General features: G+C 36.9%; 1 protein-coding gene across 2 annotated transcripts in view; it reads left to right on the top strand.

Moving 5' to 3' along the window:
- Positions 1 to 12,737, top strand: part of AFF4 (ALF transcription elongation factor 4) — a 97,549-nt gene that overhangs the window by 28,898 nt on the left and 55,914 nt on the right. Inside the window, exons 2-5 of one of the 2 annotated variants that reach the window (XM_060093351.1) lie at positions 2,800 to 2,891; positions 3,361 to 3,487; positions 5,869 to 6,663; positions 8,897 to 8,941. In XM_060093351.1, coding sequence (XP_059949334.1) covers positions 3,365 to 3,487; positions 5,869 to 6,663; positions 8,897 to 8,941 — 963 coding nt within the window. In that variant the 5' untranslated portion in view covers positions 2,800 to 2,891; positions 3,361 to 3,364. The remainder of the gene's footprint in view (positions 1 to 2,799; positions 2,892 to 3,360; positions 3,488 to 5,868; positions 6,664 to 8,896; positions 8,942 to 12,737) is intronic. The other variant, XM_060093352.1, reaches the window with a different exon arrangement.

Raw genomic sequence — 12,737 nt, 5'->3', positions numbered from 1 at the left:
AAATTAAAAATAGAACTGCCATATGATCCAGCAATTCCACTCCTGGGTATTTACCTGAAGAAAACAAAAAACACTTGAGATATGTGCACCCTTATGTTCATTGTAGCATTATTTACAATAGCCAAGATATGGAAGCAACTGAAGTTCCCATCAGTAGATGAATGGATACAGAAGATGTGATCTATAAATATTTGTAATGGAAAATTACTCAGCCATAACAAAGAATGTGAAATTGTGCAATTTGCAACAATATGGATGGACCTAGAAGGTATTATGCTAAGTGAAATAAATTAGAGAAAGACAAATACTGTATGATTTCACTTATATTTGGAATCTTAAAAAACAAACAAACACAACAAAACAGAAACAGTTTTAGATACGGAGAACAAACAGGTGGTTGCCAGAGGGAAGGGATTGCGGGGGAGGGGGAGGAAAGAAACAGGTGAGGGAGATTAAGAGGTACAAACTCCAGCTTCAAAGTAAATGAGTCAAGGGTTTGAAATATACAGTGTGGAGAATATGGTCATAACTATGTAATATCTTTGTATGGTGACATATCTTAGCTAGATTCATTGTGGTGATCAGTTTCAAATGTATAGAAATATCAAATCACTATGTTGTGTAACAGGAACTAACATAGTGTTGTAGGTCAATTGTACTTCAAAAACAAACTCAGAAAAAGAGATCTGACTTGTGGTTACCAGAGACTGGGGGGCTTGGGGTCGGGGTCCAGGGAATCGGATGAAGGCAGTCAAAAGGTACAAACTTCCAGTTATAAATAAGTACTAGGGAGGTACTGTACAACATGATTAATAAAATTAACAGTGCTGTATATTTTATATGAAAGTTGAGAGTAAATTATTAGTTATCACAAGAAAAATAATTTTTTTCTATTTCTTTAATTCTGTATCTATATGAGATGATGGATGTTCACTAAACTTACTGTTATGATCACTTCATGATATATATCAAATCATTATACTGTACACCTTAAACTTGTACAGTGCTGTATATTAATTATACCTCAGTAAAACTGAAAGAAAAATTTGTTTGTTATTAATATATCAACTTAAAATAAGTACCGGATGGGTACTTAAACAATTTACCTTAAGTAATTTAAAATATTAGATGGAGAACCTCCTTTCTACTTGCTAATTTTCTTTTAAAAATTATTTTATCTAGTAGTCAGATTTTGTTATCATACAGCAATTTGTTATTTTTTACTGAATCCTGTTTCAGTACAGTTGCAGATGTCCTGAGGAATATAGTTTTGCCTTTACAAACAGAGATATAATTCAAATTGAGTCATACTTAAATTTCATAATAATTTTAGGGCAGCTCAAGTGGAATTACTGGAATTACTGCTTTGGGGAAAACTTTATTTTAGGCAGAGATACTGATGTTGAAAGACACAGGAGAAAAAAATAAAACTGACATATTAGATGTGAAAATAAGTCAAATCAGAAAAAAATTAGAGAATAAGAGCTACAACTAGAATATTAGTTCTTATAAGCTTATATAGTTCTATATAAGCTTATAGTTCTGTAAGCTTATAGAACTTAATATTCTTATAGTTCTTATAATCATTTAATTTCATTATGAGCTTCTTGGCAGCCTTGTTTAAAAGAGGAAATATTCAGTGTGATGACTTATTGTTTAAGAAAAGGTTTTATTGAATTATAGGAGGAATTTTATTGTGGGAATCGTCCGTTTTTGAAGTAAATGTTCACGTGTTTCTTGCATGATTATTTTAGTGCTGTTGAATACATAAAATTAAATCATAGTTTAAATAAGGCATTTCTGTTGTTTTCTGATCTTTCAAGAATTAAATTTAGGGAAACATAAGGAAATTGGTCATTAACATAGACCCTAACATACAGATAAGTTTGTATGTTGCAGCACCATAGCTCTAGAGGTCTATTTGAAACCTGATTGTTGGTGATATACAGTTATTAGTTGGTTCAAGTGTGCTGGAGGATAATAAATGTTCTTTGTTTTTATTTTTGAGTACCAAAGTGTAGATGTTTTATGGTATTTATTAAAGAAAGAATCAAGTACTTTATGTGGTTCTGATGGGAGACCAAAGCAAGCACACACTATTTCCATAACCTCAAAATAGTTTATGTTTTCTTATAAATTTATTAGAAAATTGTGCATATAAGAAAGAACTTGAATACACATTTGGACACTTAGAACATTTTTTTAAACACGAAATTGCTTTATTTGCATGATATTAAACTAATCAGGATGTTTTATCTTTGAATGTTTATTTGTACTTAAAAAAGTCCTCAAGAATATATTGGTTTTGCTGTCCATTCTCATTTTATGATTATAGTTTCCCCCAGTCTTGATTGACTTTAATTTTCTGATTTGATTTGATTTATGAATCATAAGGCTGGAAATACTCCACAGTATAACCTGTTTTTTCCCTTTGGCCTCCAACAGGACTTTCAAAACAAAACAAAACATAACCAGGACAATTGATTAAAACTATCTCCTGGGAAGAGTGTGTTGACAACATTTTTCATTATCTAACCAAAATTCCCGCTGCTATAAATAAAATATTTTCCTTGGTTTGTTCTTAGTGACAACAGTATGACAACATACTGTCACGATTATAGAAATGACACCCTCATTTACCCTTTCTCCCCAAAGACTTTTTCTTTTTCCATACAATTTCGACTACTGTTACTAACCCAAGTTAATTTTAGATTCTATTGCTGAAAGCCTCAGTTTTGCCATTTATTGAGGTGCTAATTGAAATATTAATGTATTTAGAGCAGAAATGTCGTTTTTTAGGGAATCTAGAGCAACAGCAAAGCTGAGGTCAAACTGCCATAAGGATGGACACCAAGGAAGCTGTGTTTGGGACAAAAAGAAATCAAGATAAGGTAGATGCAAAGTAGAGAAAAGCACTGGACCCTGGGGGGAGAGGGTGGTAGGTGGGAGTGGGTTGTATGCCTCTAATGGCAAAGGATAGCTAGATTTCTGAAGAGGAAGCCATAGGAGGCTTATAGGAAATATTAAGAATTATGGGCTTAAGTACTACTTTCCCTCTGAATATAGAAGTTTTAGTTGACTTTTAGCTAGCAGAACACTTAAAAATTCATAAGGTTAAGTATTTCAGTGGGGTGGATCCTAATATTCTGGGCTAGTTTTTCCTGTCTGGATAGTTGTGGAAGACACTGTCGGTTTAGTTGATAAAACCGTTGCCAAAACCCAACTTCAGTACTAATGCCTGTTATTACTTGAAAGTTGAAAGGGAATCTCCGATTGAAGTGTTAAACTGACAAAATGAGTACAGAACATTTAATTTTTCCTTTTCTTTTTGTGATGTAAAGATTGTGTTTCTCTTCATAGCAACATGAACCGTGAAGACCGGAATGTGCTGCGTATGAAAGAACGGGAAAGGCGGAATCAAGAAATTCAGCAGGGGGACGACGCCTTCCCACCTAGCTCTCCTCTCTTTGCTGAGCCATACAAAGTTGTAAGTTGTCCGTTGAATGTTTTTTCCCCTGTAACATAACAGTTTTTGTTTTTAAAATTTTTAAACTTGAGTTTTTATATTAGAAAGGGTTGTTATGTTACACCTTTTAACAGTTTTTCCTTTTCTCAGAATATACTTTTTTGGTGTAAACTTTTCATTGCAGTATAACATACTATGGAAAAGTACACAAAGTAAGTGTTACAAATGAAAGAATTTTCACCACATGAGCAACCTCACATAATTAGTACCCAAATCAAGAACTACAGCATCACTAGTACCCTAAAGTCATCCTCACAACCCCCCACCCCCACCCCCATTGCTACCCTATACTCTTGAAATATGGTCTGGAGTAGCTCAAACATTCATATCTGTATTCCTGGCTCTACCACTAACCCTGAGCAGGCATTCCACCTTTCTGAACCTTGAATTAAATTAAAAGTTTGTGAATCACTATGCATTGTCTGCTGTTTCCTTGGCTATTTGGGTATAACATCAAAGACAAATATTTCATAGATTCTTTTGTTTCTCCCTATTTCTTGCCATTTGCTTACTTAGTTTACTAAGTTTCAGTGATTATTAGTAAGTTTGAGTAAATGTGTCTTCAGCATCAATCTGATTCTTTTTCTGTTATCATATACTAAATTCTCTGATTTTCTATATGTTTAATGCTTAATTAACAATATCAAATTTAGATTAAAACATGTTATCAGACATGTTCAATAAATTGAACTAATTGCTTTTTTTTTTTTTAAACTATCATGGTACTTGATTTGGGATTACATAAAACACTGAATCTGATGACTCTGTTGTAGCTGTAGTGGCCACACATGTCTCTCTTAGGTTTGATTTGGCTTTGGATTTCATTGGAAGTATTATTATAATTTAAAGGCTTGTACTGTGTATAATAGTTGTAATACTATGTATTGCAGCACTAGTGACCATTGTTGGCTTTATAGTATGAGATTGAGAGTGTGTTAGACTTTTTTCTGATGAAATACAAATGTAACGACATATCCTGGGTTTACCCTTATAACATTTGGTGTTTGTAGAAACCATTTGGGAGCTATATAAAAAAACATTTATTCAGAGCTTATAAGGATTGTCCAATGAAGGGCAGTTATACTGACATCATTTATGAGTGTAACACAAAACTTTGGGATAAAAGACATTTTGAAAAAAGCAGGAGTTTGGTCCAGAATCTTTGAATCATACTACAACTTATTTTGTAATTACATTGTAATGAATTGGATTTGATTTCTGATCTTGATGTTGTCAATAAACTGCTGTAGATTTACCTCTCAGTCTGATTTTCAAATAATCTAAAGTCATTACTGATGCCTGCCAACCTCAAAATAAATAGTGGTGGTTCAGGCTTTTCTGTTTGTTTCAAAGTCTTGATTTCCCTTTTAATGTAATCAGTCAACTTTTTTTCTTTCATGTATATGCTTACAAAAGAGTCCTAAAGCTTGTAGACATCTTGGACCTTATTATTCAAGAATAATTCTTGAAACTTAAAGTATGTATTATTGACTTCAAATGTTGGAGCATTTGATGGTCAGAATTAATAGTCAAGATTTAAAACTTTATTACTGGATTTTCCATGCTTAATTTGTTGTTGATTTTTTTTTTTTTTTTTTTTTTTTTTTTTTTTTGCTGTACGCGGGCCTCTCACTGTTGTGGCCTCTCCCGTTGCGGAGCACAGGCTCCGGACGTGCAGGCTCCGCGGCCATGGCTCATGGGCCCAGCCGCTCCGCGGCATGTGGGATCTTCCTGGACCGGGGCACGAACCCATGTCCCCTGCATCGGCAGGCGGACTCTCAACCACTGCGCCACCAGGGAAGCCCCTTGTTGTTGATTTTTATTAACTTGTTGAGTCACAGTAAAAGAAGGAATTATAAAAAGTCATTTGCGTATAACTTGTTTAAGTTTTTATTTCTGCCTCTAATTATAACATTGAATTATAAGGAATATGATGTTTTCCTAGACTGCTAAAATGTGCGTATTGGCTAATCTGTGACTTGGAACTTAATTACATAAAGGCATAATTTTCCTGCTCTTCAAAAGATTTTACTACTGTTCCAATATATTTATTGGTGAAATTTGGATTTTTAAAACATCTACTGTAGTCTATTGTGTATATTTCTCAGTGTCCTCTAGGATATTTGTGTTTTAACATGAAGGTTTTTCACCTTCAGTTCATTTTTTTCACCATAAAAAATATATGTATTTGGAGTTTGTTTTGAGATTTTAACCTTAAGATATGAGATGAGACTTATTTTGAAAAGTCCCGTTCCATTTGAAGTTTGTAGAGTTAGTTTAGAAGCATCTTTTATTTCTAGTTTTGCTAATTTTATAATTTTATTTTACAATATTTTTTGTAGACTAGCAAAGAAGATAAGCTCTCAAGTCGTATTCAGAGTATGCTCGGAAACTACGATGAAATGAAGGATTTCATAGGAGACAGATCTATACCAAAGCTTGTTGCAATTCCCAAGACTACAGTACCGCCGACAGCAGATGAAAAATCTAACCCCAATTTCTTCGAACAGAGACATGGGAACTCTCATCAGAGTAGCAAATGGACTCCAGTAGGACCTGCACCCAGCACTTCTCAGTCTCAGAAACGGTCCTCAGGCTTACAGAGTGGACACAGTAGCCAGCGGGCCAGTGCAGGTGCCAGCAGTGGCGCTAATAGCAGTGGCCAGAGGCATGACCGTGACTCATACAGCAGTGGTGGGAGCAGTAGCCGGAAAAAAGGCCAGCATGGATCAGAACACTCCAAATCACGCTCTTCCAGCCCTGGAAAACCCCAGGCTGTTTCTTCATTAAGCTCCAGTCATTCCAGGTCTCATGGGAATGATCACCATAGCAAGGAACATCAGCGTTCCAAATCACCTCGGGACCCTGATGCTAACTGGGATTCTCCTTCCCGTGTACCTTTTTCAAGTGGGCAGCACTCAAATCAGTCTTTCCCACCTTCATTGATGTCAAAGTCCAGTTCAATGTTACAGAAACCCACTGCCTATGTGCGGCCTATGGATGGACAGGAATCCATGGAACCAAAACTGCCCTCTGAACACTACAGCAGCCAATCTCATGGCAACAGTATGACTGAACTAAAGCCCAGCAGCAAAGCTCATCTCACCAAGCTGAAAATACCTTCCCAACCATTGGATGTAAGTCACACATTTAGAGCTTTTTAACATTGTAACTATATGAAGCAATTCACCCTGAAATTATGTTTGAACTTGAACTGTCTCTTTGTCTTAATAGTAAGGAATGTAAAAGTTTAAGGAAAGACTTGTGATTGACTCCCAAGGAATCTGTAGAGCTCTTAGCTACCCCTCTTGAGCAGTAGAGAAAATGTCATTCATTGTTCTCAAATATTAAAATGACAAGTCAGTTATAGAATTAAAACATGGTCTATCAATACCTTAGATTTCCTCATTTTGATTTTATGGAATAATACATCTTGTGTTCTTTTGTTTTAAAAAAATTACTTCTGTTCTCATTGTGATACTCATCAATGAGATGTGGGCATGGTTCGTTGCGGTGAATGTTGGAACTTTTTTGGGTACATGAAGATGGTAATGTTTTATGGTTTGGATGCCATGATCCTTTTCTCTGGTTACACTTAAAGGTTTGAGGCAGCTGCTCCAGGCATAGTGTGGTTTGAAATTTACAGTATTTATAACTACATACCAAAACATGCTATTCAGAATAACCAAAGAAGTGAGCATTCGTTGTGGAATAGCTGAAATTTTATCTTTTAATCTAGTTTTTGCAATAAAAATTTTTTTTTTTTTTTTTGCTGTACGCGGGCCTCTCACTGCTGTGGCCTCTCCCGTTGCGGAGCACAGGCTCCGGACACACAGGCTCCGCGGCCATGGCTCGCGGGCCCAGCCGCTCCGCGGCATGTGGGATCTTCCGGGATCGGGGCACGAACCCGTGTCCCCTGCATCGGCAGGCGGACTCCCAACCACTGCGCCACCAGGGAAGCCCTGCAATAAAAAATATTTTAAGTAATATCAGTAGCTGAAAATCATAGCTTAAAACGGTGGGGGAAGAGATCAGGAATAGGTAAAATGCTGTCTTAAGGACATTTTAAAATCCTTCTTATGGCCTTGGGAAACTCATTGTTTGTAGCATTTGTCATCTAATTACTCCTCTCAAGAGAACAGTAAAGTGGTAACTTGTTCTTTCTTCAAACAGTATAACATGATCCTTAGAGTTAGACTTCACTGTAGCTCTCCAGTTCCTGTTTGTACTTCAGAATAAAATTAACTTTTGAGATTTAAGAAATACTATGTAAAATGTCCAGCATGTTCCAGACAACTAATCTTTCAATAATATTGGTTTTATTCTGTTTGTTATTTATGTGAAATGATGATCTCAGTACCATGGTATATTTTGTATATAAACCAGCTTGTAAATTTTTGACAAATTGTTCACCTGAAAAAAGTACATTTTAAAAATTATTTCTAATCCAAGTGTAAGAAAGATAAGATTTCTTTTTCTTTTTTTGGCTGCGTTGGGTCTTTGTTGCTGCAAGCCGGGGCTACTCTTGTTGCGGTGCACGGGCTTCTCATTGTGGTGGCTTCTCTTGTTTTGGAGCATGGGCTCTAGGCGTGTAGCCTCAGTAGTTGTGGCACACGGGCTCTAGAGCGCAGGCTCAATAGTTGTGGCGCACGGGCTTAGTTGCTCCGCAGCATGTGGGATCTTCCCGGACCAGGGCTCGAACCCATGTCCCCTGCATTGGCAGGCGGACTCTTAACCACTGCGCCACCAGGGAAGTCCTTAACATTTTTTTTAAAGAAATCTTATCTTGGGACTTTCCTGGTGGCTCAGTGGTTAAGAATCCGCCTGCCAATGCAGGGGACATGGGTCGAGCCCTGGTCTTGGGAAGATCCCACATGACGCGGAGCAACTAAGCCCGTGCGCCACAACTATTGAGCCTGCGCTCTAGAGCCCGTGTGCCACAACTACTGAGCCCGCCTGCCACAACTACTGAAGACTGCATGCCTCAAGCCCGTGCTCTGCAACAAGAGAAGCCATGACAATGAGAAGCCTGCGCACTGCAACGAAGAGCAGCCCCCACTTGCCGCAACTAGAGAAAGCCTGCGCGCAGCAACGAACACCCAATGCAGCCAAAGATAAATTAATTAATTAAAAAAAATTTTTTAATATAAAGCTCTTCCGGTCATGTACAGCTTGGTGATTAAAATTTTTTTAGTGCTTGAGAATTTGTATTTAAGGAAATTAGTCCAAAGATTCTAATTAGTGTTCTGACTTAAAGTAGTGGGATACTAAATATGCCTTTAATTTTAATCTCATTTCTAATAATGTTAAAGCAAATCTAATAAGAAATGACTCCAGATCTAATGTGTGTTTCTTTTCCTCTTTCTTTAGGCATCTGCTTCTGGTGATGTGAGCTGTGTGGATGAAATTCTTAAAGTAAGTTTTAAAAAAAATAGTTTTAGTCTCTTTAATTATGATGCTTTGCTACCCTCTTACCCTCCTTCCCCTTGTATTTCACGAAGTATCTGAAACTGCAGCAGATTGCTTACATGTATAACCTGATTATGGCCATCAAAAGTAACTGACTCTGTTCTACTTATATTCATACTTAAGTTCTAAATCACTTGGTTTGTTTACTATTTGCCCTCAAAAAGCTGGGGGTTTTTGGTTTGTTTTTTTGTTTTGTAAGTAAAAACAAACTAGTCTTAGCAGCTTGCTTTGAAAAGAGGAAGAAACCAAATATAAACTGTACCTTCTCAGGTTTATCGGTTAATAATTTGAAGTACTAAAAATATCAGTAGTTATCAGTCAAACCATTCTGTTGAAAATAGCTTGCTTTGTAGTTTATCTGTATATACTGGTCAAATCCTACATTGGAAGATCTTCTCTGAATACTACACATTTTGAGTGTTTAATGGAATATGTTTAAACTTGACACATGACCAAAGAGTACATTCTTCTGTTGGGAAAAGAAAACGTTGTCCTTTGGAAGAAGAAAAAGTCCAGTGAACTGAGTGACAGTGACTGCTTTTGGCTCAATAGACAAAAACCATCAGTCACATATTAATTGTATTTTTTGTGTACACTCTTGAATTTTTGTGTCTGTACTTGTATTTCACTATGGATACTTCTGAAAGACTACTTGCATTGGCTGCTTCCACTTTATTTTCTCCTTCCTTCCTTTAGCCTGCTAAAATTGCTTTTACTTCTACCATTCTCCTGAACTTGTTTCTCCAAGGTCATTATCTTCCATGTCACCAGAGGCTTCATTTGAGTTCTTTCTGCTGTTTTGAAGAATTTTTATTTTTTTCTTCAGAAAACATCATTCTTTCTTCCTTGACTGTTGTTATGCTTCACTGTTTTTATTTTCCGCACACCTTCTTGTCTCACATTCTCTGCCCTTTGGGAACACTTGTGTCTTCTCTTATCTCTTAAATATGGGTGCATTGTCTAGCCTCTCCTCTTTTCTTTCTCCTCTTTGATGTGATTTTCCTCCATCCTTTGGGATTTATCTGTTAGACAGCTATTCAGTCTTTCCTGCTTTGGCCTCCTTTGGGTTTTGTTTTGTGTCTCTTAATTGCTTCTTAGCCGGGTCTCCATTTGGATTTCTCCCTGCTTTTTAGACTCAACATGTCTAAAGCTGTATTTATCAGAGTTAACTTCTGTTAGTAGTATCACCATTCTCCCTTGCTTATAAGTGTAGAATCCTAGTTATTTTCCACTTCTTTCTCTCATGTTCTATTTAATCACAAAAACTTCATGTAGATTTTGAAAATTCCTTGAAAATGTTCATTCCTTCATTTCTATTTCTGCCACTTTGAGCTTCAGTAATTGTAATATACAGTCCTCACTTTGCCTTTCTGTCTCCACAGAGTCTCCCTGCTCATCTGTCTTCTGTATTGCTGCCAGATTCTTTGCTTTAATCCTTTGTCTTCATAAAGTGATATCCTTCTTAGACGTTTTCAGTGGCTCTCTAAGGCCCCTAGAAAGAATAATGTGCAAATTTAACATTTTAAATGTTAGGCTGTCCACAGGCCAGTTTCACCCTCTCGCACTATTGATTGACCACTTTGCCAAACTGGTGTCCCTAAGCCATACACTTTCTTGCTCTTTCATCTTTGTAAAGTAAACTTTCATGGAATGTGTGTCTCCTTCCTCTTCATTTATACATAGATTCTGTTTTTTCTTAGAATCCCACTGAAATCCTTATTCCCCCTGTATCAGGCCGTCAGACCACAGTGATAACTCATATTGCATTCATTTTTCAGTTGCCATGTACATAAGAAGTTTAAGGGAGCATATATCTTTACTCCTAAATCCTCAAAAATGCATGGCACTTTAATACCTGGAAGAAATCTTAGATTTTCTTATATTTAATTATATCTTTGATGTTACTGACCATTTATTCCTCATTTTATGTATATGCAGGACTTGGCACGTGGCCTTGGGTGTAATAGGTGCTCAGTCATTTGATGGTAGGGAGTTAAATAGATTTTCTATTGAGAGTATTTTGGTATTTGAGGTGTAAAATGCCAACATTGAAAACCTGGGGCATATGAGTTTCTGTTTCTTTTCCCTTCCCTATGTACAGCGTGCAAGGAAGTTCAGGTTTACACTCCTTTCGTGTTTTCTTTATTTTTCTTCTTCTTCTTTTTTTTGGCTGTGTTGGGTCTTTGTTGCCGTATGCAGGCTTTCTCTAGTTGTGGCAAGCAGGGGCTACTCTTCATTGTGGTTTGCGGGCTTCTCATCGTGGTGGCTTCTCTTGTTGCGGAGCACAGGCTCTAGGTGCTCAGGCTTCAGTAGTTGCAGCATGCAGGCCCTAGAGTGCATGGGCTCTAGAGCGCAGGCTCAGTAGTTGTGGTGCATCAGCTTAGTTGCTCCACGGCATGTGGGATCTTCCCAGACCAGGGATCAAACCTGTGTCCCCTGCATTGGCAGGCAGATTCTTAACCACTGTGCCACCAGGGAAGTCCCCCTTCTTGTTTTCTTGATATTTGTAGTCATATTGTTTCTGGGAACCCCATCACGAACTTAAAGGAAAAAAAGTTTTTCTAATCTAAAAGTAATATATGTTTATTGTAAAAAATGATGTATTAATTCAAAGCTTACTAATTGAGTACCTACTGTGTGTCAAGTACTAGGGACATAGTGGTGATAATAGTGATAATGTTGCATCCTTTGAGCTGACAGTCTCGAGCAGGATGTAGGAAATAATCAATTATATACAATTACTTCAGAAAGTGAAATGCTATTAAAAAATAAAGCCTTGTAAGAGGATAAAGAGCAAGTTTAGTGCAGGTGGCTGTTTCAGGAGATTCAAGTGGTAGAAGCTGCATCAAGTGCCCTTGTCTCTTCCTCCTTCAGTCATTCTGTTCAGAGGTAGCCACTGTTAACTGTCTTCCAGAGATTTTTTCATCGATAAGCATTTACGAGGATATACACTATGATTTGTATTTGCCACTTAACAGTAACTGTGGATATCATTTTATTTCAGTAGGTAACTTTCTCATTTTTCTGTCTGCTTGGTGTTCCATTGTATGAATGTCTGGTAATCTAATCTTTGGTTGTTGGATATTTAGGTTGTTTTCGTTTTTTAAAAGTGTGAACCCCTTGAATATGTATCTTTACATAACTGCGGGTATAGCTATAGGGTAAATTCCTAAAAGTTATATCACCTTTAATTTATTGTGTTTCCTCAGACTACTTGATGGCTTACTTTGAACTAAATGCCAGAGATAAAACACTCCCTCCTTATTCTAAATCTGATACCTCTCTCTCTCCTGCTTCTCTAACATATACATTGTGATTGTATCCAAACCTCTACTTGGACATACTTGGCATATGATTAGACAGAAGGCATTGAATGAAATCAGACGTATGGCCTTTCTTGTCTGTCTTCCTCCTTGTGTGCTTTTGATAGCTCTCTTCTTATTTCCTCCACCTGACCAAAATTTCCTTTCAGCGAATGGGCTCTGTAGCCAGACTACCTAGGATCAAATTCTGCGTCCATTACTTACTAAGTGTGTGACCTGGAGTAAATAACTTAATCTCTGTGCTTCAGTTTTGTCCTACATAGAGTCAGGATAATAACAGTATCTACTTCATAATGTCATTATGATGACCAGTTGAGTTACAAACATGTAAAATAACAGTATCTGGCCCATTAAAGGTACGCAGTAAATGCTGGCTGCTTTTCTTACTGTTATTCTCTTCCTCCCACTCCCACAGAAAG

The sequence above is a fragment of the Mesoplodon densirostris genome, chromosome 3 (assembly GCF_025265405.1).
Source record: "Mesoplodon densirostris isolate mMesDen1 chromosome 3, mMesDen1 primary haplotype, whole genome shotgun sequence".
NCBI classification, from domain to species: Eukaryota; Metazoa; Chordata; class Mammalia; order Artiodactyla; family Ziphiidae; genus Mesoplodon; species Mesoplodon densirostris.
The sequence above is the reverse complement of the archived record's forward strand: the minus strand, read 5'-3'. Positions and strand labels throughout refer to the sequence as shown.